We start from the raw sequence: 26,896 nt of genomic DNA, 5'->3' as shown, positions 1-26,896 counted from the left end.
GTGCACAATGTATGATGTAGCCTTGTATTGATCCATATTAAAAGAGGCGAGCTCTGCTTTGTAGGTGGCAGTGTGCAGCCTCAGAAACTCACAGATGTTTTTGTCCCCCCATGGCCTCTAATTTGGAAATGTTCAGATGATAGTTTTTTTCTACTGTATCAACCCCTAGCTTCCCAATTAATCCCACAACCGCTTCCTTAAACATGTCTATGTCATCATAATTTTGCCGGAACATGTCCCAGTCATAAAGCTCATCATCAAACACGCAGCGTGGCTATGGATTGGTCCGTCCTGTGTGCGATCTCCCTTGTGACTGGTACTTCCTGCTTAAGCCTTTGTTCTTAAACAGGCATAACGAAAATGGCGGAATGGCCTGACTCCCAGATGCCGCCAGGGGTTGTGATCTGTAACAGTACTTAAACGGAGTAGAACAGTGGTCCAGTGTACTACTGCCCCTGAGAAGGGCAGGTGATGTATTGGTAAAGGTTGTAAAATGTGCGTCTGAGATTGACTTTGTTACAATCTCCCATGACAATGAGTGCAACATCCTGGTGAAGTGTTTGAGAGCCTTGTGTAGCTCGCATAAGGCAGTGTCCAAGTCTGTGTGAAGCAGAATGTAGACTGTGCAGGCTATGACTATGGTGAATTCCCAAGGAAGACAGAAGGGGTGACATTTAATGATCAAAAGTTCCAGGTTTCTCGAAATTTCAGGAAAATAACTCGAAATTTCGAGTTATGGATCTTTTTTTTTTTTTTTTTAGTGGCGGAAAACGGGCTTCCATACAGATGACAGCTTACAGTCTTGCGCAAAGATGAAGTGACTTCGTACAGCCCCGATTTGCAGATGCTGTGCACAGAGGTTCAGAAGCAGAAGTCCCATTGTACCACGGCAGACATGGCGTGTAGGTAGGTGTAGGTGCAGTTCCTCATGATATTAATGGCCTTCTGCTTCTATCTGCACATATCAGTCATAGACGCAGTCTAGTACAAAAGTATGGCATCATTTTTGTGCCTCTATTCTCAGCGCACTTTAAAAAAAACTTTGAAATTACAAATGTTGCATTTTGAGGAGAAAATAATTTTTAGCGAAGAAAAGTTTCATTTGAGCAAACAAAATTAATTGCTGCATGCAAGAAATGTATTTCAGTGTTTGCGATTATCCATATACACACACAAGGACAGCCCCTCTCGTTCAGTTGGAAACACGGTCCAGAATGTAGCTAAATCCAATGGACTGGTTTGGTTTAAACTAGATTAAAACCAACAACGGTCTTAAAAATATATATATATTTTAAAATAAAATAATTAAACATACTGACCAAAACATGGATTTAGCTACACTTTGGACAGTGTTTCCGGAATGCAGTAGCTAGCGAGCTGATTGGAAACCAAAACAGCCAAGAGAATTTTTGCATCCAAGTCTGTGATTGGTTGGTTTTGTGGCACATTTACAACGGTGTACAGAGAGAGTTGAGCGTGCACGGAGCAGAGATGTTGAGAGTGCAAGCGACACACTAAGAACTGGTCCAAAGATGTCTGTCAGCACACAGAGCAGAGATCTGAGGAAGAGCAAATGCCAACAACTGAGCGAGAGGGGTTGTCATTGTATGTGTTTAAAAGCTGAAGGGGTGTGAACACACTCCAAAGCAGCTGTATGCTGAACAAAACTGGTCTGTTGCAAGTTCAGAAAAGAAACTGAGCAATAATAAGAATCTAAGATCTGATTTCCAATTGAAATAAACCTTTCTGGGTTTTTAAACGTCATTTTCTGTCGATAAAACAATCATTTGTGCCATCATAACTTATATCTGAAAGTTTATTACTTGACATCAAGTGAATTTAATTTTGACTGAACTGTTTGTTAATCTGTAGATACTGGAGAGACACACAGCCGGATAATTGGGAATCACACGAAGACTGTGCTGAACTTAGTGAAGGAAAGCCAAACTCAAACTGGAATGATTTGCAATGCAATCTTCAAAGAAATTTCATATGTGAGATTGAAAACTAAATAAGCTGGTGCTTGGTGTCCTGCTCACTGATATTTCAGCATCCAATCTGGAGAAACAAAGGATCAGACTATTGATATGCAGTTCAGAAATTGAGTTTGTAGGAGTGTTTTATTAAAATTAAGTTCAAATTACTTGTGATGTAATGTATTTAATGACTTTGAGCATTTGGGTTTGCAGTCTGCATTCTTCATGTATAAATAGCTGTGTGATACAATAAGTGACAACAAATGAATAAATAAACAAACCAACTGATAAATCTTTTTTTTTTATCAATTCTTGTTAATTTTATGAGCTATCACAGGCTAAAGATGCTAATTAAAATAACTGAATAATTAGTTATATCTGTTACTGAATCCTATATTACTATAGTAGCATTTAGAAGAGGTTCAGTTTATTCAACTGATAGGCATTAGTTAACCATTTTTATTATTGTATGTGAAAATGTTTTTGAATGCAACAATTTTATGCTTTATGTTCCCATTTTCTGTTCCTCAGCAGCAGTGGTGATCTATACCATTAATACAAAAAATGCTACATCATATAAAAACTTTACAGTCTAATTTCTTAAGTAAATTGAGTCTGTAAGTCATTATCAGTAGAATGTGTTTTTTTTCCCCACAATGTTTTGCACAGAGCATATTTTAAGAAGTTTAAGGAGATGATTATTTCAGCTGGAAACAGCCATGGCGCTTTTTTATTGTCACTGCTGTGAATTCATTATGCTGCCTCATTAATAGTGAAGTCAGATGAAAATTAAGTGTTAGACTGGGAAGAACAAGTTATCAGAAAGAGTGTGAGAAAAAGCAGTAGGGAAAGGAAACTCTAATTAGGCTCTGTAAGTAGAAAGACTTGTGGAAAACAGATGTGCAGACACACATAATAATGAATGTTTGGCTCAAATTTGTCCTAAAGCTGCAGTCAGATCAAAGCATGACTGCAGAAACTCAGGCAAAGGTTCGCCTCGTGATTTTTGAGCCAATCAGAGAATTTACCAAAAGCGAGCCATGTGTTCTAAAAGTTTTGAAGTTTGTTTGCTGTCTGGGGCAGCCTTAATGTTGGAGGAGTAACTGAATCATACATTACATTAAAAGAGAAACCAAATTTTTATGTGGGAATCAAAGACAATACACACACATACAGTTTATACATGTTCTTTGAAAACAGTCCCCTCACATAAAGGTGCTATAAAAAGACTTTTTTTAAGTATAGACTTTTAAGACTTTGTGTTTATTTCAGAAAAACATTTAAAAAAAAATGTTTTAAAGGCAATTATTGACTAATAACTAAAAATCCCAGACGTAGCATTTTATAATGTTTTTCACTGATATTTTAGGATTTAGTCCACATTGTTGTCCATTGTTTTCTGACATCATGCAGCTGGAGGACATTTCTGTAGAAGAATGCTGCATGATATATGATGTCAGTGCGCCCCAGGGTGGCTGTGGCTACAATGTAGCTTGTCACCACCAGTGTGTGAATGTGTGTGTGAATGAGTGGATGACTGGATGTGTAAAGTGCTTTGGGGTCCTTAGGGACTAGTAAAGCACTATACAAATACAGGCCATTTATCATTTACCATGATGTCAGTAAACAATTTCTGCAAGTTGATATTCGTGACCAGACTTAAAAGTCTACCATTTCATTGACATTTTTTTTTTATATTTTTCATATGTTTTATATGTATATTTGACATTGAAGAAGTCATCGTGCCCACTGCTATAGAGTCCCTTCCTTTGTTTCAGCCTCGCCTACTTCTTGTTTCTCTTCTCTGTTTAAACAATGCCTCGGTCAGGAACTGTGAACACAATATCTACTTCTATCTACATTATTTTAACCACAAATCAAATGGCAAAGTTTAGCACCGATCAGTTTCTAAAAAGAATGAGTGGGTGTCCAAATGGTAATTATCTATGACTTCCCATTTTTATGATCTTCCTCTTTTTGTTTTGTGTCCTACCTCTTTTTTGAAAAATCAGACACAACTGCTGTTATATCAAGTTTTTCAAAAATACTCTGAATACTTAGAGTACAGTAGAAAAAACTGCAACAGGTGTGTGTTTAATGTAACATAGCCTGACAAAATAATGTCGGAAGGATTGTACGCTAACCCGGGCAGCATCAAAGACTTTCCCTCTGACAAGAAGAAGGAAAGTATAGTCGACATCTATGTAAGTGCAGAAAGCCTGAGAGTGTATGATAACCCCTGGGTGGAGAGTACGTCACCAAACACCCCTGGACCGACAGGAGTTCAGCACACAGGTATGCTCATTAGAAGTATGAATAACAATAACACACACATTTCTATTCTATTTACCAGATTTTCATATTTAATTTATTGGCTGATTTGCTAGAGCAAATGCAATAATGTTACCTCTAAAAATGTGTTTAGATGTACTGCACTATAATTTAGGCTTCTTTTATGAATCTATAATTATTCGTCTATTTCTTTTATATTTTTCTTGTTAAACACCTTTAGTCACTGAGAAAACCAGAAAGAGAAATCATTTCAGAAGTTGTTCAATGTTTCTGGGTTTGTTGTGTCTTCTCCTCCTGGTTGGGATCATCTGCATTGGTGTCCAAAGTGAGTTTCTGTTTTGTTTTCCAAATGTAATTTACAAATTATAACAGAATTTCAAATTATATCATAGAACATATGTACTGCTTTTTTTATTATAAATATTTACATATTTGTTTACTTTCACAACAGTGAATAACAACAAAAACAACTGTGAGAAGCTGTTGCAGTTACTGGCAAATCTCAGAAATGAAAGAGAATGCTTCTGCCGGGACTTCTGTAGTAAGTAGACTGTTACCTCTGCGATTTGTCTTTCAATGAGCAATTTGGAAAGATTTTTTTCTGTTAACAGGATCTGAGAATGGATCATCCCCTAAACAGACATTTTATATATATTTTTAGTCTGACAGCTTTTGCAATGATGATGATGATGATCTGAATATGATGTTGTGCCAAACACATTTACTAGAATTTATTTACCCACAAGGAGCTCCATTTAAAAAAAAATGCATTACTTAATTTATGATTTAATCTGTATTATTAAAACAAATATTTTAGCTTTTACAGCCACAAAAACAGTTCACATAACAATCTGTAAACTATAGCACATGTAAATTTGAAAAGGAAAAAAAAAGAAGACAGAAGGTTTAAAAAAAATTTGGTATGAATGTCTGATGCCATTAATCTACGCAGAAATTAGGAAATAAGGCAAAGTGTTCCTTGTTGTGTTGTTACACAGGCGATTTCAGGTTCCACATTAACCTTTTCAGCACACTCACTTCTGTGTTTATAAGTGAGACAATGAGTCAAGCAAACAAGTTCTCTTTGTTCACATGTTTATATAAAAGTAGAGATATTTCCCAAGAGTGGCACAGGGGGGGACCAAGAAAGCAGAGAAAAAAAAGAATAAATAAATAAATGAAGATAGTGCTCACAGGAAGCCAGGATTGACACACTGTAGAAAACTGTCAGGTTCAAGTCTGTGTCTAAGTGGTGTTGTAAGAGACCTGAAAATTGTTTTGTTAGATAAGTGTTTAAGTTATAGTGAAAATTAATGCTTTAATGAGTTTTCCAAAATTAGGATAAAGCATATTAGGCTTGAGGTCATCATCTAATTATCTTGTTTTTTTTATCTTTATGCAAGTTAAATAAATAAATAAATAATATTCTAATCAATAATTTTAGACATAATAATTTTAAACTTGTAGTTAATTTAAAACAGACATTATATTAGCAAACAATAAATATTTATTAAGGAATGCATGTATTACATTAATGTCTTAGATATTTATTTATTTACATAACTTACTTTAATTAATTTGGCTGGGCAGTTTTATCTATAACAATAAGACATAATATATTATAATACAGTGGGGCAAAAAAGTATTTAGTCAGCCACCGATTGTGCAAGTTCCCCCACCTAAAATGATGACAGAGGTCAGTAATTTGCACCAGAGGTACACTTCAACTGTGAGAGACAGAATGTGAAAAAAAAAATCCATGAATTCACATGGTAGGATTTGTAAAGAATTTATTCGTAAATCAGGGTGGAAAATAAGTATTTGGTCACCTCAAACAAGGAAAATCTCTGGCTCTCACAGACCTGTAACGTCTTCTGTAAGAAGCTTTTCTGTCCCCCACTCGTTACCTGTATGAATGGCACCTGTTTGAACTCATCATCTGTATAAAAGACACTTGTCCACAGCCTCAAACAGTCAGACTCCAAACTCCGCCATGGCCAAGACCAAAGAGCTTTCGAAGGACACCAGGAAAAGTATTGTAGACCTGCACCAGACTGGGAAGAGTGAATCTACAATAGGCAAGCAGCTTGGTGTGAAAAAATCAACTGTGGGAGCAATCATCAGAAAATGGAAGACATACAAGACCACTGATAATCTCCCTCGATCTGGGGCTCCACGCAAGATCTCATCCCGTGGGGTCAAAATGATCATGAGAACGGTGAGCAAAGATCCCAGAACCACACGGGGGGACCTGGTGAATGACCTGCAGAGAGCTGGGACCAAAGTAACAAAGGTCACCATCAGTAACACACTACAACGGCAGGGAATCAAATCCCGCAGTGCCAGACGTGTTCCGCTGCTGAAGCCAGTGCATGTCCAGGCCCGTCTGAAGTTTGCCAGAGAGCACATGGATGATACAGCAGAGGATTGGGAGAATGTCATGTGTCCAGATGAAACCAAAGTAGAACTTTTTGGTATAAACTCAACTCGTCGTGTTTGGAGGAAGAAGAATACTGAGTTGCATCCCAAGAACACCATACCTACTGTGAAGCATGGGGGTGGAAACATCATGCTATGGGGCTGTTTTTCTGCCAAGGGGACAGGACGACTGATCCGTGTTAAGGACAGAATGAATGGGGCCATGTATCGTGAGATTTTGAGCCAAAACCTCCTTCCATCAGTGAGAACTTTGAAGATGAAACGAGGCTGGGTCTTCCAACATGACAATAATCCAAAACACACCGCCCGGGCAACAAAGGAGTGGCTCCGTAAGAAGCATTTGAAAGTCCTGGAGTGGCCTAGCCAGTCTCCAGACCTCAACCCCATAGAAAATCTGTGGCGGGAGTTGAAAGTCCGTGTTGCTCGGCGACAGCCCCAAAACATCACTGCTCTCGAGAAGATCTGCATGGAGGAATGAGCCAAAATACCAGCTACTGTGTGTGCAAACCTGGTAAAGACCTATAGTAAACGTTTGACCTCTGTTATTGCCAACAAAGGTTATGTTACAAAGTATTGAGTTGTATTTTTGTTATTGACCAAATACTTATTTTCCACCCTGATTTACGAATAAATTCTTTACAAATCCTACCATGTGGATTCATGGATTTTTTTTTCACATTCTGTCTCTCACAGTTGAAGTGTACCTCTGGTGCAAATTACTGACCTCTGTCATCATTTTAAGTGGGGGAACTTGCACAATCGGTGGCTGACTAAATACTTTTTTGCCCCACTGTATATGGAAACAAAACCTTTAAAATATATTGCTTGGAGTACAATATTTAAATTCAAAATATTGTTGGTTAAAGTGTACTTCAGTAAAGTAATTGAGTAATGTAAAGTTTCCTTCTGGTCTTGCTGTCAAAGCCATGGCACTTTAAGGTTAACCAAGTTAATCATTCATGCTGAAAAGGCAAATTTGCTCAAATGTGAACTTCAAAAATTGGCTTACTTAAACTATATTGCAACGTAATGTTATAATGTAATATATTTTTGTTTTTAAAAATGTAATCGATTGAAATTTTAGATTTTAATAAACTGGGTAGCCAAAGCATCCATTAAACACACTTTTAAAGCAGAGTGTTTACTGTGAAACTACTTCCTTACTCATGTTTTTCTCTCTCCCTCTGTAGAAAATTCCAAGGCTCAGTGTAAATGTCCGTGATCAAAGAAGGACCTGAGAATGGATGGATGCAGTGGTGGTCCTAGCCTGTTTGGTGCCCCGGGCGAACACCCCCCCCCCCCCCCCCACACACACACACACACACATAAAACATATTAAGGATTATACATTAACATAAAACTGTTGTCGGAACCATACTGAATATCACCAGAGAAACACACACACACACACACACACACACACACACACACACACACACACACACACACACACACACACACACACACACATATATCAAGAGAGAGAGTATGCATTGTATGCAAATGGCTACCAAACAGCCATCATAATTCGTCATACAATGAGAACAGGACAAATCAACAATTGACAATGACTAATTAATATTAAAATCTGTAACATAATGTATTGTTTGGAGTTTAGTCTGTTACTGTTATTATTTTTACCATTTCTTCTTGGAGCAACTGTAATCCACATTATTTCCTTAGGGATTAATAAAGTATTCTGATTCTGATTCTGATTGTTTCAGGATGACCTGCCATTATCCAATGACACATCTGCTTACCTGTATCTTTTGTTCGTTTCTCCTCCTCTTCTTTTCTCTTTTTTCTAAACTGAGCACCTGATGGCTTTGAACTTTTCTTGTCCATCTTACATTGGTTTTAATTTTGCACTCCAGTATGAACACAAATCCCCCAACTCAAGGATCACCACAACATAATCTAACACACCTACACCTTAGTTCACAGATTCACTTTGTCTAAGGTGTATTTCTGGGATTTCACACAACTCAGGATTCAAATCATGAATACATAATGGGCTTGGATTTACAACATTATGAACCCCTTTCCACGGGTTGTGTGTGAGACATTAAATCATCAAACTGTAAATTATAAATTTTAAATTGTTATTGATCCCTTTACCCCTGGTCCTAAAGTGTATATTTATTTTCTTACTTTTCTTATATTTATTGTTTGTTTACTTGCACTGCTGTAACTGGAGCCTCGTCGTCTCGTCTCTCTATATACTGGACTGTATGTAGCGGAGATGACAATAAAGTTTACTTTGACTTCAGCAGTACCGAGGGCTCTCGCGCTCACTTTTCGCGTATAGAATTTCGAAAAAACATCGGTGCAAATTATAAGTCTGCATCATGATGTCTGGTGTATTCGTGTTTGTTGTTTTGTTTTTATTTTGCGAGTTGGTTATTAGATGCTGCTTCAGCCAGCCAGTGAATCCCCCGCCGCCCCGCCCTCTCCTCCCTGTGCAGCAAGCAGCAGGCGCCCTTACTCCCAGGACAGGAAATGGGCGATAGAAAACCGATCGGTGCCTATGCCATTCCCAATATGCGCTGGCTGATGTCGGGGCAGCATGAGTACGAGCATTTTTTTTATTTTTATTTTTTTTGCCGATGCCCGTGATGCCGCCCCCACCACGATGCTGCCCCGGGCAACCGCCCGTGTCGCCCGTATCAAAAACCGCTACTGGATGGATGCAACAGCACTGCTGACCACACAACAGTAGCCTACGTATATATAAAAATGCTCATTCAAACACATTTGGACAGAATTACTGATTTTTAACATGACATGGCATTTTACATAGTTGTACAATTATATTAACACTGATTCAAAGATAACTTTTGAAAAATAATCAAGTATAAATCAGCTTGTGTGCAGTGTCAGCTTCAAATATCAGATCAAAATGTCATATTTTTATATGCTATCATAGGTTGTGTCATTTAAAGAAAAAATAGGATGTAATGATATACATGAAGAAGATGTTAATCATTCACACGTGTCATTTTAGTGATAGTGTTCTTGTGTAATTGTACAAGAAATACAAAATTTGCAAGGTAAAAAAAAGATTTATAATAAGCAAGACGTATAAACAACTCATCGTTGTCAAAAATACGACTGCCTGTGGTAAAAATATCTGGGTTATAATTTTATTTTTCTGTTTCTGCAGGTACATTAACCAGTGGCTTATAAACATTTTTCATATAATGTTTATATCTCTGATTAATTGTGAATGAACTGTGTGAATTAGCAATATTATTTGTCAAATAAATGTTTACTTGCTGTTACTCTGGATATTGCTGGAAAGAACAAAAAATGAGGTTATGCATCTGGCATGCCACGCTGCTCAAGATATGAACCATCAAATTGATAATGTTATAATGGTTTTTTTGTCAGGTAGTTATGAAATTTATTCCACTTTAACATTTACACACTACTGGCCATGTTCAATTAAAGGAAGATCTGGAGGAAAACTATAGCTTAATGATTAAGAATGTAATGTCAAGTATTCTGTATCACAATGACCAAAGAAACTCAGCATTTGGTTATTTCCACATGATAACCCAGGGATATTTTAGTGAGTACAATGAAGTGTACAAAATGTAAAGTGGGCAAGGTTTCTACTGAGTTATGTTTCTTTTAAATTGCCATACATTTGGTAAACATCGGTATTTTTAACAAAGAAAATTGTAAAAGTATTGTCATTGTTGTTGACAAAATGGCACTGAAATCTGTTAAGTCGTTTTGGGGATATTCAGTGAAACAGGCACAAGTAAACAGATGAAGTGGAAATAAAAGATGTGTGGAGAATTTCATTTTCAATTTGTTAATAATTTTTATCTGCAGTTTCTGGGCATGTACACACTTTCTTCTTCTTCTTCTTCTTCTTCTTCTTCTTCTTACGGCTTCTCCCTTTAGGGGTCGCCACAGCTGACTATCTGCCTCCCTTTAACTTTATCCCTATCATCCTCTGTTACAACAACCCTCTGCATGTCCTCATTCACATCCATTAACCTTCCCTGTAGTCTTCCTCTTTTCTTCCTCCCTTTTAGCTCCATATTATCATCCTTTGTTCCACTATCCCTCCTCCAACATCCAAACAATCTCAAATCAAATCAAATCAAATCAAATCACTTTTATTGTCACATCACATGTGCAGGCACACTGGCACAGCACATGCGAGTGAAATTCTTGTGTGCGAGCCCCACAAGCAACAGAGATGTGCAAACACAACAACACAAACGAGCAAAGTACAAGAATGGCCAACCTGAAACTAATAAATATATGTACAATATATAATAGTGTATGCATTTCTGGATGTGTATACTAAATATTTTCCTACGTGTGTGTGTGTGTGTGTGTGTGTGTGTGTGTGTGTACACATTTTTACAAATTAAATAGTAAAAAAATAAAATATAATAATAATAATAATAATAATAATAATAATAATAAAATATATAAAATATACAGAGTTGAATATGTGCAAAACAAGTGGCATTTATATACAGTGTGGAGTGCATAATGTTGAATCTCAACTTTTCCTCGCGTTTGTCTCCAAACAGCTCAACCTGAGCTGTTCCCTGATGTACTTTTTAATTTTTTAATTTTCAACTCAGCCCATTCTGCACACTCCCAACAAAAATCTTAACATCTTCAGCTCTGTCACCTATCTTTTAGTTAGTACCACCTTCTCCAAACCCTACATCACAGCAGGTCTCACATCTTGTAAACTTTCCCTTTCACTCTTGCTGTTGTCCTTCTCTCACAATGTTGGGAATATGTAAATCCTAAACACCTTGGAGCCCCATCACACCAACAAAACACATACACGTGATAAATCCCATGTAAATTCCATTAAATAAACACACTGTATCTAAGAATTCAGGCAAAAGAGTTTTAGAAAACAACATATTTCCAGTTACCCAAACATCATGCCAGTAAGAGATCACAGACTTGTTTTTGAATGTGGACCGTTTTAAAGGTTTGCATTATAAACATCTGTATATACTCAATTGCCAGGATCTTCGTTAGGTCTAATGGATGTAAAGGATGTCTAGTTTTTTTGGAAGGAGTGTAGATTTTTTTTTTTTTTTTTTTTTTTTTTTACTTTATTCACTTTGGAGGAGGTAGTTGCACTACTGTTCAATTGTCATACACTTCTCAGAAAAATGCTTTTGAAAAATGCTTTTACTGATGTCAACGGGGCGGATAAAGGAAAGATAGAAAGAAAGCAAAGAAAGCAGGTTTGTATCAACTGTAGAAATAAACGTCACAGTCCTGAACGCGAACATAAAATAGTACCACAGCTAATACGAATGAAAAACGCGCATTGATACAAATGTTATCCGTCCCGTCTGACCTCGTTTCCGTCTCGGTAGACAGACTTTTGTCTGCCGGCATTTTCTTTTTATTTCGCCGGTGCGCTTTCAGCTCGTAGATTTTTTTCGCCTGTTTTATAGGCCGGCAGCTGATATTTCTTCTTATCCCATTTTTTTCACTGCAGTCTACAACACAATGCCAGGTTTTTCAGACAGAGATCGTGGCAGAGACCGAGGGTAAGTGTGGGTTTCCTTAATATTAGCAAAAAATGCCAAGTGTAGCATTCGGCCGTTGGCTGCAGCGTTGTCTTACGTATCAAAACAAATGTCACTGCGAGGGTTTCGTGGTTTATTGTCGCCTTTCTGTTAGTAAGTAAAGGCGTGTATTAGAATGTACGCTTGTTTCTATGCGGGCGGCGCCCTGTCAGTGTAATGTAATCCATTTCCTTGCCGTTTGGAGATAAAATGGCAGCGAACGGCGGCTCCGTGTCGGCGTTTGCACGTCAGCCTTCCCGTTACCGGAGCATGTGACGCAGAAGTGTCTTCTCTTGAGAGTGCAAGATTTATGTCGCTGAGGCCCAATTTATTACTAAAGAGTCGTTTTCTGTCACCGGAGGCAAAACGAAACCTCACAACAGCCCCGTTTAACCGTGTATTAACCGGGTCACGTCAGGCTCGGTGATGTGACATGTTATTGTTTATGCGGAAGCGGTATTCAAAGATGGCTCCGCATAAGCGGTTTGAACCTGTTCAGTCTGTACAGCATTCATAGTTGTATATGGGTTTTTAATGTTAGTAAACCTGGTGTTGTATACATATACTACAATAACATAAAGTTAAATATATACATATAATGTGGGACTGTTTATGAAACATTTTAATTACAATTTTTTTGTCATTATTTAGCGTTTGTTTTGGTTAAATGTACTTGTGAAATTACTGCAAAAGGCAAGTTATAGGCAGTTTCTCGGAAAATGACAATTAAATAAATGCCCATTTAAAAAAAAAAAAAAAGGAAAAAAAAAGCAGAACGGCAAAGGATTGAATTAAGCGGAAAGAACATAGAATATACTGAAAAGATGCAGCCTGGAGCTTTAGCCTATTCAGTACTAGGTTTCATCAAAAACGAAAGCTACAATGAATAAATATTCCTAAATAAAAAACATATATATATATATATATACATAAGTAAAAGCCATCGTTTCATAAAGATGATAATTACAGTTTCAAGTTTTATTTGCATAACACATTTTAAACCAAAGGACTTTAAAATTAAAATATTTTTTAAATGGTTTATGTGAGAGAGACAATCTTAACTGCTTTATCTAATTTTTTTTAAAGTAAATTTCATATGTAATTATTAGCCTGTTATACGTATGCATTTGACATAACAGCTTCTTGTTGTTTGTTGGTTTCTGGTTGTCCTGACCACGCCTGTCTAAAAGATTAGTTTATTGACAGTTAAGGGTGTAGTTCTTAAATTTCTGCCATGCCCTACTTAAAAAGCTGAATTGTTCATATACCAATTTTTAAAATCAATTATTAAGTATTTAAAAAAGGGATCTAAATCTTATTTTGTTTAAATAGAGGTGCAATCATTAGATCGTAAGGTGGCATCTGGAAAAGTTTGTTTGTTTTTACAAAGCACTGTATGTGATCTCCTTCGGCAAAAAGTCTGTCTTTGTTTGTTTGTTTTTACGCTGTCTGATTATTTAAGTTAAAAAAGTATATTATAATAATCTAAATTACACCATAAATACCAAAATGAGCTTAAAAAAATAACTTGTATTTCACAGTGCCAGTTTGTATTCTTTGGCTCTGGCTAAAACCTCTAAAAAAAAAGAAAGTGAAAGTGAAAAAATTCAACCTACAAATGTTTGGTCCTAAACTTGTATTTATTCCATTTAATGAATTTCTTTGCTGTCATTTATTTCATCTATGGGTACTTTTTGGTGAATGCTGTTATTTTCAAAAACAAAATACAAAGCATATCTTCGATCATATCACTTTTCCGTTTTCCCGAAATTCCACAGGTGCTGATTTTCTGTAAAGTAAATATTTAAGTTTTACAAACTAAGTGGGCACAAATACCCTCTTCTTCCAGTAAATAAATACATGGAAAATGGATATAATAGAAAGATTGTGTTTTGTGTAACAAATGCCTTTATATTTATTTTACAAAGGCTGTTTCCTTATAGTGCTATAAAACTGTGGAGACAGGAAATACATCTAGCGCTGCGATTGAAGAAATTGACCAAACAGGCGAAAACCTCAGCAGTGATGCTGCGATTAACTTCATTCATAGCTTAAGCCAACCTGAAAAAGTCTAGACTGCAGTTATTTAAACAATTGCAGTGTTTCATTTTGCATCCTTAAGAATATTTCTATAGGAATGGCTGAGCAGTTAATTGTTATTTTAACAAAAGGGTACTTTGTTTTCTTTTTTTTTTTTTTTTATACGTGGCATCTTTTTTTCTTTTTCTTTTTTTTTCACAAGAAGATATGGCGGTGGGCCTCCTCGTTTTGGTGGTGGTGGAGGAGGCAATAGGGGTGGACCTCCTCCTGGAAAGTTCGGCAACCCTGGTGAGAGGCTGCGAAAGAAGCACTGGAACCTCGATGAGCTTCCCAAGTTTCAAAAGAACTTCTACCAGGAGCACCCAGATGTCACCCGCAGACCACTTGTAAGGCCTGATTTTGCATAATTTTCTCTATTTTTTTTTAACTAGGAAAAAAAAACATAAAATGTAAAGCTCTTAAAATTATACATGATTTCAGTGGGTATTGCTGCTTTAATGTGAACTTGTGTCTTTTTATTTCTTTTTGGAATTCCAGCAAGAGGTCGAACAGTACCGAAGAAGCAAAGAAGTGACGGTTAAAGGCAGAGATTGCCCCAAACCGATCGTAAAGTTCCACGAAGCTGCATTTCCAAGTGAGTACAAATTCATGCTGCTTAAATAATTAAGAACTGCCTGCCTGCTCTATTACCCTATGCTGATATTTCAACTTGCAGCTACTAAACTTGCATGTCTTGCTTCCTCAGGCTACGTTATGGATGTAATTGTCAAACAAAATTGGACTGAACCAACTCCAATCCAGTCTCAGGGGTGGCCCGTAGCCCTGAGTGGCAAAGACATGGTTGGAATCGCTCAGACTGGCTCTGGGAAGACCCTTGCAGTAAGTGTTATACAGTTAGATTTTTTTTTTTTTTTTTTTTTTTTTTTTTTTTTTTAAACCATTTCAGCCAAGATGGGGAATAAAATTAATGGTGCTATGTGGTTACTTTTGCTTTCCAAAGCATTTGAAAACATAATACAGTATAGAATTTTTTGCAGCATGATTGGCTAAATTCACCAAAGAGAAAAACATAATAAATTCTTTATTCTGTCATTTTGTATTATTTAGTACAGCCATTTAAGGCAAGGTAACCTTACTGCACCACTCACTAGGCAAAATTGAAAAAAAAATGTGTATAACACTGTTGATATTTTTTAAGGTGACAACAGTGAGTGTATACAAGTTTAAGAGTGGCTCCGTTGAGACTGACCAGATGCTATGAGTTGTAAAATATCCATTTTGGACAAAATGTTTTGAGTTAAAACTAGGTCTGGGCGATACGGCCTAAAATGCATTTTGCGGTATAATTTGAAGCAGGTGCAGTAACGATATATTTCGCGATATATCCTTTTCTTCTGTATAACATATTTTCCACACTATAAGGCACACTTAAAATCCTTTAATTTTCTCAAAAATCGAGAGTGTGCCTTATGTATGAATTCTGGTTGTGCTTACTGACCTCGAACCGAAATTTGTTAAAAAATGTTTTAGTACAACTTTGGTAAGCTGCACTATACGGCTGCCGTAGTGAGGAGCTTCGTGGAGTAATCTGGATCCAAAACTCCGTCCCCTTCAGGTCCCAAAGTCAAACGAACACTGAGAGTTAAAAACGGTCTAAATTCTTTCATCTTTAATAAAATCATCAGCATTGCTGCTTTATCGGGTGTAACAATTAAGTTTAACATCCATGAAAACAGAAGTTATTAAATTTAAAGGAGTTACAAGTTAACAGGAAGTTAGCTCGCTAGTTTACACCTAAACATGACATAGCATGTTCTGACTGAGAGATTTTTGAAACTAATTAAAATGCACAGCTCTGCTACCACTTCCAATATAAATGAAGACAGAAAACTAAACAGCAGTGGCGTTTGCAGGGTTACTGAAGTTGGACTAACTGGTATATAATGTTGTGCTACGTGATTGCTAGCGACACAGCTATGTTAGCATAACATTAGCACAGTGAAGCTGGAGGATGAACGCCAACTTTTTTTCCACTCGATAAAAGTTAACGTGAGGGATTCTGGTGGTCAGGGACAAATGCAATCGCATAGCAGGATGCTATACACGGGCCAAACTTCAGTCAGGAGAACAACTGAGATTATTCATCCACAATACGAGGTTAGTTATTAATATACTGCAACAATATGGGAATAGAACAGCTGCGAGAGAATTCAACATTAATGAATCAATGTTACGGAAGTGGAGGAAGCGCAGTTTTTGGCTTTCCCCATATTTCAAAAGTGCTTTATCTCTTTGCTATGACTGTCGCCCGCCATAATTTGCAGATAATAATGGTTTCGACCAAAACAGGCACAGCTTGATGACATCATCAACATGCGATAGAGCGATGGAGTCAAAATCTCTATCGTTGGCCAAATTTATATCGTTTCTATCATATATTGTTTATATCGCCCACCCTTAGTTAAAACCATGTTAACACTGCTGTCTTTTGTAAGAAATTCACAGCACTGATGTTATGGAGATATGGCAGACAACTCTTTATTCTTTCAAAACACTGATGTTACACTGTTATGTTAATAGTTGCATTACTTGCAAGATTCACTCCTTTTCGTCCTTTTTAGTACCTTCTGCCTGCAATTGTGCACATCCAACACCAGCCATTCTTGGAGCATGGAGATGGGCCTATTGTAAGTAAAAAATATATTCATGTTGTCTGTGTAAATATACAAATCTTGCTGTGTAAAACAGCCAATTCCATCCTTTTGACTGCATTTTGAAATCTGAAAATCTTTCCTCCTTTGTGTTTTCAGTGATTCATTTATATATCTTGATGCCTTTTTACATCCTCATAGCCTCTGCAGTCTTTTAGTTTTTTCCATCTATTGACAAGGCACAAGTTTGACTTTAAAATGAAAAAATATTTATATTAAATATTTACATTTTAATTCAAACAGAAAATAAAAAAAAAATACATTTTCTTCCATTTATGACTTTTTGCTGCCCATCTACAGTACTTTCAAGACCCACACTTTTTGATATTTAATCTATAAACATGTGTCATCCATATTTGTTGTCATGTGGAAGAACAGCTGAAATGTTCAGACTTAAAAAGAATGTAAATCGTTTTTTTAGTGCTTGGTGCTGGCACCAACCCGTGAGCTGGCCCAGCAGGTGCAGCAAGTGGCGGCTGAATATGGCAGGGCCTCCCGTCTGAAGAGCACCTGCATCTATGGCGGGGCGCCCAAAGGGCCCCAAATCAGGGACCTTGAAAGAGGTATATATTCTTTAAAGTTTTTGTTTCAGGATTACAGTTTAATTGTATTGGTTTTAAGTTTAAAAACGCTATTTTCTCGGTTTTTGTTTAAGGTGTTGAGATTTGCATCGCCACTCCGGGTCGTCTCATTGATTTCCTGGAGTGCGGTAAGACTAATTTGCGTCGTTGCACCTATCTGGTGCTGGACGAAGCTGACCGCATGCTGGACATGGGGTTTGAACCTCAGATCCGCAAAATAGTGGACCAAATTCGGGTAGGTTGTTTCTGCTTTTGCTTTGCAGACAGTTAACATTATATTTCTAAGAATCTGTGTCAAAACAGGTTTTCATGCCACAAAGATGGCAGCTATTTTAGTGGTTTCTTATGATACGTAATTTGCATAGTCTTTTAAGGGCAAGGGCCTCAAAAATTTGATGAAGACCTAGAACTGTACCAGAATACATCAAGTAAACCTGTGTTGGTAAAATTTATTTTTTTCTGTTTTGTTTTTTTTTGTTTGTTTGTTTGTTTGTTTGTTTTTCTCTACCAGCCAGACCGTCAGACCCTGATGTGGAGCGCCACCTGGCCTAAGGAAGTTCGTCAGCTGGCCGAGGACTTCCTGAAGGACTATGTCCAGATCAATATTGGAGCACTGCAGCTCAGTGCCAATCATAACATCCTGCAGATAGTTGATGTTTGCAATGACCTTGAGAAGGAGGACAAGTGAGTAAATGCTTTATACCACCCTTAACGAGTGCTTAAACATGAAAATCCATGTTCTATATTTAATTATGTACTGTAGATAAAGAAAAATGTCTTATTAAATCTAAAATGGCTCTAATCCTGTTGTGTTCATACCATCTTCATAGTATTTTACTTTAACCATTTAGACACAAAACGTAAATTTACGTGCTTTAAATTGGTAGAGAACTTTATTCAGCTAGTAGATGAATAATGAGTAGACTTTCTCTGTTGTCTGCTCTCTGTAAGACTGATCCGTTTGCTGGAAGAGATCATGAGTGAAAAGGAGAACAAGACCATTATTTTTGTGGAGACCAAAAGACGTTGTGATGAGCTCACCAGGAGGATGAGGAGAGATGGGTAAGGAGTCCATATCCTTAATTTTTTTTTTAATCGTATTTACAGTAGGGCTGTGCGATATGACCAAAATCTCATATCCCTATATTAAGACATCTATCGTCCGATAACGATATAAATCACAAAAATGTAACATTTTCTGTAAATTCTGTGAATCTTGGGCAGCTCGACTTGCGTGAAATGTTTCCAGCTGGGCGTCGCGTACCTGGAGTCGAGTGCTTGAAACTACATTTTTAGACATAGGTTGTAACGGCCGCCGTTTTCTTTGTGAGTACTTATTACACGGCGTGCTGCGGGAAAAAGCCTGTTCTAATGTTTGAGTCTAAGGTTTTGAAAAGTCTCAACAGGATCTTGAGCTTTATTGTGAAAGGTTTATGTGGAACATAAACAAGCAGACACGCGATGGTTTTAACGTCGTTGTTGCTAACGACAATGCATAAAAACAAGCGCTTGTCCGTCTGTAGTGTGGTTATATTAAATATAAGAGAAAGAGAGAACTTTAAGAAATTAATATAGCCACTACAGTGACCATCAAAACGATGGAAAAATATTGCCGTAAAGAGTTTATTTTGCGACACCACGAAACAAACGATAGCGTAAAATGAAACGATAGACGTTTTAATATCGTCATCAGATATATATCGTTATATCGAACAGCCCTAATTTACAGTCAAGTTCAGCAAATATTTGAAGCAACATGTGTCACATTTGCTGTAAATATACATGCAGGTTTTGACCCAGAAACACATAAAATTAAAGTTACTTTAGATAAAGGTTCATATTAACTGCCTAAGTAAGAGCCTATAGGCATTTCAAGATTGCTGCAACACATGCTCCTCAGTGGACTGACAGTGGACTAATCTAGGCTGACTGTGTGTGTGTGTGCGTGTGTGTGTGTGAGACAGGTGGCCTGCAATGGGAATCCATGGAGACAAGAGCCAACAGGAGAGAGACTGGGTCCTTAACGGTAAGATATATGATTTTGTGTTAATAAAATGGATCTGGGTTTTAATATTGAAACAATCATTGTTACTCTATATTTTACTCAATTTAGTCCCTTTCCTTCCAGAATTCAGATATGGCAAAGCGCCAATTCTCATTGCTACAGATGTGGCCTCCCGTGGCTTAGGTCAGTATGGCATTGAATAGTACTACTTTATTATCAGTGTTACACTTATTTTAAAGAAAGTGCTTTTGCTTTCTTTAACTTTTCTATGCATTTTCTGAGTTTTTCTCACCTTAAGGTGGAGTCTTTGTGGCAGGCGCTAGGCATGACAGTCCCAGGCCTCGAGAGGGAGCAGGATGACATATTGGAATTGCTCAACTGGCTTGCCACCCAGTGGGCCTAGAGAGGTGAAAGCTCTTGTGTGCCAGTGATCTTCAAAAGGCTGTGTGGCTAAGCCTTTGTCTCTGATATGTTGTTGAAAAACGCTCACATCTGTTCTCTGTCCATGGATTTCACCTGACAAATGCCATCCAGCTGTTTCCAACTCAAACGTTAAAAAACAGAGATATGCTTGATGCTGTGACTTTTGCCTTGCATGCTGTTGTGTTAGAGAGCGCTGTATTGCAAGTCACTTGTTTGAGATTTGGAACAATTGTTACCTTTCAGAGCTTGTATCACATAGCATGGGTGTGAGCTTGTCAAAGCTTTCAGTTGTTTTCTTTTGCCGTCAAAGTGCTGGATTCCTTGAAAATGGAGAGAGCAGTTTGAAATCATGTCTCTGAAAATTGAGGAGACCTGGCACATGTGTTTAGGGGGTAGTGGGAGCATCTAGTGAGTGGAAAAAGAGAGAGTCAGCTCAAACCAAAGTTCCTCCCTCGCCTGCGTTTTATAGTCATGTCGAGACCTGCCAACAAGAGACATTTTCTCAAGTGAACACTGGCTTCTTGGAAGATCTTGCCTTGATGATACTGATGAAGGGGGTGGGGGTGGTGGTAATTGTTCTGTGTTCGCTCAGGGGTCCCACAGGGTTCAATGTTTGGCTCTTTTTCATGGTTTTTGAAGCGGGCCCCTGTTTAAATTAGTACTCGGTCTATTTTGTCTTGGCAAGACGCGCAGTGCGGCCTTTAATAACAAGTTTCTTTTGAGAGTGTACTGGGAAAAGCCTGGACATGCAAAAATGTACCACTCAATGGTCCTATATTGGCACGAGGAGGCCCCAGTGCATATCGTGGCCCAACTGCGTAGAAGCTCCTGGATGTCACTTGACAATTTGTGGGGGATTTCGCTGCATTGGGAAAGGACTAGTGAATGCATACTCCTTAATGGTAAGACTTAAATTCATTTTTTTTTCTCCCTTGGTTAACAAAAGGGAGAGTCATGTCTTTTGATTATGGTAAGCAACTGGAGTGTGCATCGTTTCTCTCTTCCCACAGTAGTATTCCCATGGAGTAGACTTGTACGCAATTCTGATGTTTTAACGTGTTTCCTCCACAGGCTAACAGTCGCCTTTCTTCCCCAGCCTTCCCAGTTGCTAATTTTTCCCTTTGATCTGGCTGTTGTGGTGTGCAAAATCTTTTGTGGCCTCCTTGTTTTGTTTTGCCACACTGCAACACTTTCACAGATGTGGAGGATGTGAAATTTGTCATCAATTATGACTACCCTAACTCTTCCGAGGATTATATCCACCGCATTGGACGCACAGCCCGAAGTCAAAAAACGGGCACAGCCTACACCTTCTTCACCCCCAACAACATGAAACAAGCCAGTGACCTGATCTCTGTGCTCCGCGAGGCCAACCAGGCCATTAACCCCAAGCTGATCCAGATGGCAGAGGACAGAGGAGGTAAAATGTCATTCTTATTTACATTAGGATTTAAACGTGAGCTAGACTTACTGACGAGTAGATACTCAGTTTTTGTTATTGATCAGTGATGTTATTAGAGAGGCGATTTAAAGTGAACCAATTAGTCTTTTCCAAAAAATGAGATCCAAGTATCAGGAGTTAGTCTCTAAATAAAAGTTAAATGGTTTAGACTGCTGTAAACACTCAGTTTTCGTTGTTCATGGACCTATACAAGAGACGGATATGCCTAATATGGTTATTTCAGGCATACGCTGGGACAGCTTCGCCAACACCTTAAGTTTTCTCTCTAGCATCTGGTTGGCACGTCTCCATTTTAGTTCTTTTTGACATTTCAGCATCAAAAATAGGTGATCAAGAATATATTTATTGTAATTATTATAATTTTTATTTCATATTTGGCCATTTAAAACTCAGTTATACAACTGAAGGTTAGAAAGTTTTTTGTTTTTTTTTCTTTTCATATTTTTAATATATTGATTGTAATTGACTTCTCTCATTCTCTCTCTCACCCCACCTTCCGTCACGGGGCTGCACCTACAATTTGTGTGTGTGTTTGTGGATAAGAGAGAAGTGTTATATTCAAGGAAAAGCATAGTAGTTCCACCTTAAATGTTGATACAGCATACAGGTGTAGCTACTCCAGTACAGTCCAAGAATGGATAATAACCATGAAATGTTGCTTATTATAATGTTCAAATCTGATTTTTGGGGGGGAAAATAAACTGACTTCAAAGTAGAGCACTAGATTTTTATTATCCTTACTGAACTTTGCAATTCGTTCTTCTATCAGTTATTAGGTGTTTTTCCTTATATTTAGATCTAATAAAGTAATTGTACTTTTTAATTGTGACTTGTCCATCCATCCATCCATCTTCATCCGCTTTATCCGGGGCCGGGTCGCGGGGGCAGCAGCCTAAGCAAAGAGGCCCAGACCTCCCTCTCCCCAGCCACCTCCTCCAGCTTATCCGGGGGAATACCAAGGCGTTCCCAGGCCAGCCGAGAGATAATCTCTCCAGCGTGTCCTGGGTCTGCCCCGGGGCCTCCTCCCGGTGGGACATGCCTGGAACACCTCACCCAGGAGGCGCCCAGGGGGCATCCTTGTCAGATGCCCGAACCACCTCAGCTGGCTCCTTTCGATGTGGAGCAGCAGCTGCTCTACTCTGAGCCCCTCCCGGATGGCCGAACTTCTCACCCTATCTCTAAGGGAGAGGCCAGCCACCCTTCGGAGGAAGCTCATTTCTGCCGCTTGTATCCGCGATCTCGTTCTTTCGGTCACTACCCACAGCTCGTGGCCATAGGTGAGGGTAGGGACGTAGATCGACCGGTAAATTGAGAGCTTCGCTTTTACACTCAGCTCCCTCTTCACCACGACGGACCGGTGCAGCGTCCGCATTACTGCAGCTGCAGCCCCAATCCGTCTGTCGATCTCCGGCTCCCTTCTCCCATCACTCGCGAACAAGACCCCGAGATACTTGAACTCCTCCACTTGGGGCAGAAACTCATCCCCCGACCCGGAGTGGGCACTCCACCCTTTTCCGGCTGAGAACCATGGCCTCAGATTTGGAGGTGCTGATCCTCATTCCCGCTGCTTCACACTCGGCTGCGAACCGTTCCAGTGCGAGCTGGAGGCCCTCACCCGATGAAGCCAACAGAACCACATCATCTGCAAAAATCAGAGATGAGATTCTGAGGCCACCAAAGCGAAAGCCCTCCGCCACTTGGCTGCGCCTAGAAATTCTGTCCATAAAAATTATGAACAGAACCGGAGACAAAGGGCAGCCCTGGCGGAGCCCATCACCCACCGGGAACGAGTCCGACTTATTGCCGGCAATGCGAACCAAGCTCTTGCAACGGTTGTATAGGGATCGAATGGCCCATAGCAATGGGCCAGACACCCCATATTCCCGCAACACCTCCCACAGGACACCCCGAGGGACACGGTCGAATGCCTTCTCGAAGTCCACAAAACACATGTAGACTGGTTGGGCAAACTCCCATGCACCCTCAAGTATCCTGGAGAGGATAAAGAGCTGGTCCAGTGTTCCGCGACCAGGACGAAAACCGCATTGTTCCTCCTGTATCCGAGGTTCGACTAACGGACGAACTCTCCTTTCCAGCACCCTGGCATAGACTTTCCCAGGGAGGCTGAGGAGTGTGATCCCCCTGTAGTTGGAACACACCCTCCGGTCCCCCTTCTTAAAGATGGGGACCACCACCCCGGTCTGCCAGTCCACAGGAGTCCCACAGGCTAACCAAGCCCGATAGGACTCCTTCTTCAGCCTGGTGGCTCCCTTCACCTCTGGTGTCCACCATTTGGTTCGGGGATTACCACCACGGCAGGCACCAACCACCTTGCGGCCGCAGCTCAATGCAGCAGCTTCGGCAATGGAGACGCTGAACATGGTCCATTCGGACTCAATGTCCCCAGTCTCCCTCGGAATGCTGTTGAAGCTCTGCCGGAGGTGTGCGTTGAAGATCTCGCGGACTGGGGCCTCTGCGAGACGTTCCCAGCACACCCTCACTACGCGTTTAGGTGCACCAGGTCTGTCCAGCGTCCTCCCCCGCCACCTGATCCAACTCACCACCAGGTGGTGATCAGTTGACAGCTCAGCCCCTCTTTACCCGAGTGTCCAGAACATATGGTCGCAGGTCTGCTGATACGATTACAAAATCGATCATCGACCTACGGCCTAGAGCGTCCTGGTGCCACGTGCACTTATGGACACTCTTATGTTCGAACAGGGTGTTCGTTATGGCCAAACTGTGATTAGCACAGAAGTCCAATAACAAAGCACGGCTCGGGTTCAGATCAGGGAGGCCGTTCCTCCCAATCACGCCCCTCCAGGTCTCGCTGTCGTTACCCACGTGAGTATTGAAGTCTCCCAGCAGGACAACAGAGTCTCCAGGTGGAGCACCCTCCAGCACCCCCCCCCAGGGACTCTAAGAAGGCTGGGTACTCTGAACTGCCACTCGGCGCATAAGCGCAGATGACAGTCAGGACCCGTTCCCCGACCCTAAGGCGCAGGGAACAAACCCTCTCATCCACCGGGAAAAACCCCAACGTACCGGCAGCAAGCCATGGGGATATTAGAATACCCACCCCAGCCCGCCGCCTCTCACCAGGGGCAACTCCAGACTGAGACAGAGTCCAGCCCCTCTCCAGGAGACTGGTTCCAGAGCCCAAGCCATGCGTAGAGGTGAGCCCGACTATATCTAGCCAGTACCTCTCAACCTCACGCACTAACTCAGGCTCCTTCCCCACCAGAGAGGTGACATTCCATGTCCCTATTGCCAGTCTTGGCAGCCGGGGGTTACTCCGCCAGGGCCTCCGCTCCTGGCCGCCACCCGGCACACAATGCACCCGACCCCTATGGCGCCTCCTGCGGGTGGTGGGCCTGCGGGAGGATGGGCCCATGTCTCCTCTTCGGGCTGTGCCCGGCCGGGCCCCATGGACTAAGGCCCGGCCACCAGACGCTCGCCCTCGGGCACCCTCCCCGGGCCTGGCTCCAGGGCGGGGCCCCGGTAACCCTATCCCGGGCAGGGTAAACTGTTCCCTCGGTGTCCTTTTCATAAGGGTCTTATGAATCGCTCTTTGTCTGGTCCCTCACCCAGGGCCAGTTTGCCATGGGAGACCCTACCAGGGGGCAAAAGCCCCCAGACAACATAGCCCCTGGGATCCCTGGGACACACAAACCCCTCCACCACGATAAGGTAGCGATTCAAGGAGGGGAATTGTGACTTGTTTTGTTTGTTTGTTTGTTTTTTGTTGTTTTGGGGGGTTTTACGATCTCATAGCAGCCCTGATGCTGGTTTCTGTGTCTTTGTGCCACAGCCACGGTGTTTTAACCCACCCTTCCTTCTCTCTCCTTTGTCTCACACAGGTCGTGGAAGGGGGGGAAGAGGTGGCTACAAGGATGATCGCCGGGATAGGTATTCTGGGGGTGGGAGGAGTAACTTCAGTGGTAGTAGCTACAGGGACAGCGACAGAGGGTTTGGCAGTGGGCCGAAGAGCTCCTTTGGTGGCAGTAAGGCCCAAAATGGTGGCAACTATGGAGGCAATAGTGGTAACTCTAGTGGTAACTATGGTAGCAGCAATTACAGCAACAGCAATGGACAGGGTAATTTTGGCGCTCCTACAAACCAGGTGGGCGGCTTTGGTAACCAAAGCTTCCAGGGTCCCCCTCAGTTTGGGGGTATGCAGAGGGCCACTCAGAATGGTATGAACCACCCACCATTCCCATTCAACTCCCAGCCGCCGCCCCCACAGGCCCAGCAGCAGCCGCCACCACCACCAATGGTGCCCTACACCATGCCACCACCCTTCCCTCAGTAGATATGATATATGCACAATAAATGGAACCAACATGATTTTTGTTTCGTTCTGAAATCTTACAGTATGATGATCATTACTATTATTATTATTAATATTATTATCCTTTGTACTGTTTAACTTTGTTTTGCTTACAGCAGGGTTGGAATTATTCCGTAAACCCAGAGCATTACATGGAGTCATAAATACGTCTCCTATAGTGCAACCATGATTGCTGCACTTTTCCTTGACTATTTTTGGTTTTTTGTTTTGTTTGTTTGTTTTTTTTGTTACATTCCTCAGTAATTTATTTTTACTAGGTAATACAGTGTTTTCAGTTTGTGGTATGCCTAAAGTGATGTTATGGAGATCATCTATAAAAGGGGTGCGTGTGGCCCTTTTCAATAAAAATAAGAAAAGATGGTAACCTTGTGTGTCTGTGTTCTCTCTCTTTGGGGATTTTTGTGGGGTTTTTTTTTTTTTTTTTTTTTGGATGGTTGGGGGGGTAGATTTTGATACCTCTAAGTGGTGTTACAGGGAAGCTGGCAGAGCTCTGTTCTGCTGTTTTGGGGTTTTTTTTTGTCAATTTTCACCCGTGTGTCCATCCATTTTTCTGTTGATTATCTGGGTCACTGGGACAACACGTAATGCAAAGCTTTAAACCTTTTGCCAACCTGCAGCTCTTTCTAGGGAACACCAAAGAGTTCCCGAGCCAGCTGAGAGATGCAGTCTTTCAAAAATATTCTGGCCCTACCTGCCTTTTTTGTTTGTTTTTTGTTTTTTTTTTTTTGGGGGGGGGGGGGGGGGGGGGGTGTATTATTATTTAATTATCGCAGAGAATGTCTATGGAAAGTAAAGTTTTATGGTGCAATTGATGATTTTAACTGGTAATACCCCAAAATAATACAGAGAAACCTCAGATATTCAGAAGACACCCTATGAGCAAGCACCTGGCGACATCTATGCAACGCACTTTCAACTGAAATCAAATGAAATACACATATTAAATATTTCACAGTAAAGGTCAAGGATTGGTTAAAGGTAAATCAGAGGTGTAGTCATTTCTATTAACTATATTATAATTTTTACAAGTACCCTTTTTTTAATTTCAT

General features: G+C 40.1%; 2 protein-coding genes across 3 annotated transcripts; both read left to right on the top strand.

Annotated features, from left to right (window-relative positions):
- Positions 1 to 4,096: 4,096 nt before the first annotated feature.
- On the top strand, positions 4,097 to 7,939 carry LOC146668361 (uncharacterized). Its single transcript, XM_085408657.1, has 4 exons — positions 4,097 to 4,271; positions 4,489 to 4,593; positions 4,720 to 4,809; positions 7,898 to 7,939. The coding sequence occupies exons 1-4, from the start codon at positions 4,097 to 4,099 to the stop codon at positions 7,927 to 7,929; spliced, it is 402 nt and encodes a 133-aa protein (XP_085264783.1). The 3' UTR covers positions 7,930 to 7,939.
- A 4,093-nt stretch (positions 7,940 to 12,032) lies between these two features.
- Positions 12,033 to 26,211, top strand: LOC146668360 (putative ATP-dependent RNA helicase DDX5). Of its 2 annotated transcripts, none has more exons than XM_085410264.1 (13): positions 12,033 to 12,256; positions 14,520 to 14,700; positions 14,852 to 14,948; positions 15,060 to 15,193; positions 16,936 to 17,001; positions 17,447 to 17,588; positions 17,681 to 17,841; positions 18,118 to 18,290; positions 18,558 to 18,668; positions 19,571 to 19,632; positions 19,735 to 19,794; positions 21,233 to 21,454; positions 25,357 to 26,211. In XM_085410264.1, exons 1-13 carry the CDS (start codon positions 12,216 to 12,218, stop codon positions 25,806 to 25,808), a joined length of 1,902 nt encoding a protein of 633 aa, XP_085266390.1. In that variant the 5' UTR covers positions 12,033 to 12,215; the 3' UTR covers positions 25,809 to 26,211. The 2 variants fall into 2 exon arrangements, with proteins under 2 accessions (XP_085266390.1, XP_085266389.1); XM_085410263.1 differs by having other exon boundaries at positions 14,517 to 14,700.
- The last annotated feature ends 685 nt before the right edge of the window (positions 26,212 to 26,896 follow it).

This window comes from Rhamphochromis longiceps, linkage group LG6, assembly GCF_057381845.1.
Source record: "Rhamphochromis longiceps isolate RC_006_pf linkage group LG6, R_longiceps_female_GT1.1, whole genome shotgun sequence".
Classification (NCBI taxonomy): Eukaryota; Metazoa; Chordata; class Actinopteri; order Cichliformes; family Cichlidae; genus Rhamphochromis; species Rhamphochromis longiceps.
This window is presented reverse-complemented; position numbering and strand designations above follow the sequence as displayed.

Bases quoted from the DNA above. Each gene is read 5' to 3' on its own strand.
- LOC146668361 (XM_085408657.1), top strand. From the start codon at position 4,097: ATGTCGGAAGGATTGTACGCTAACCCGGGCAGCATCAAAGACTTTCCC. The intron at 4,272-4,488 runs GTATGCTCATTA...AAACACCTTTAG, and splicing joins GACAGGAGTTCAGCACACAG to TCACTGAGAAAACCAGAAAG. The intron at 4,594-4,719 runs GTGAGTTTCTGT...CTTTCACAACAG, and splicing joins CATCTGCATTGGTGTCCAAA to TGAATAACAACAAAAACAAC.
- LOC146668360 (XM_085410263.1), top strand. From the start codon at position 12,216: ATGCCAGGTTTTTCAGACAGAGATCGTGGCAGAGACCGAGG. The intron at 14,701-14,851 runs GTAAGGCCTGAT...TTGGAATTCCAG, and splicing joins ATGTCACCCGCAGACCACTT to CAAGAGGTCGAACAGTACCG. The intron at 17,002-17,446 runs GTAAGTAAAAAA...TCGTTTTTTTAG, and splicing joins AGCATGGAGATGGGCCTATT to TGCTTGGTGCTGGCACCAAC.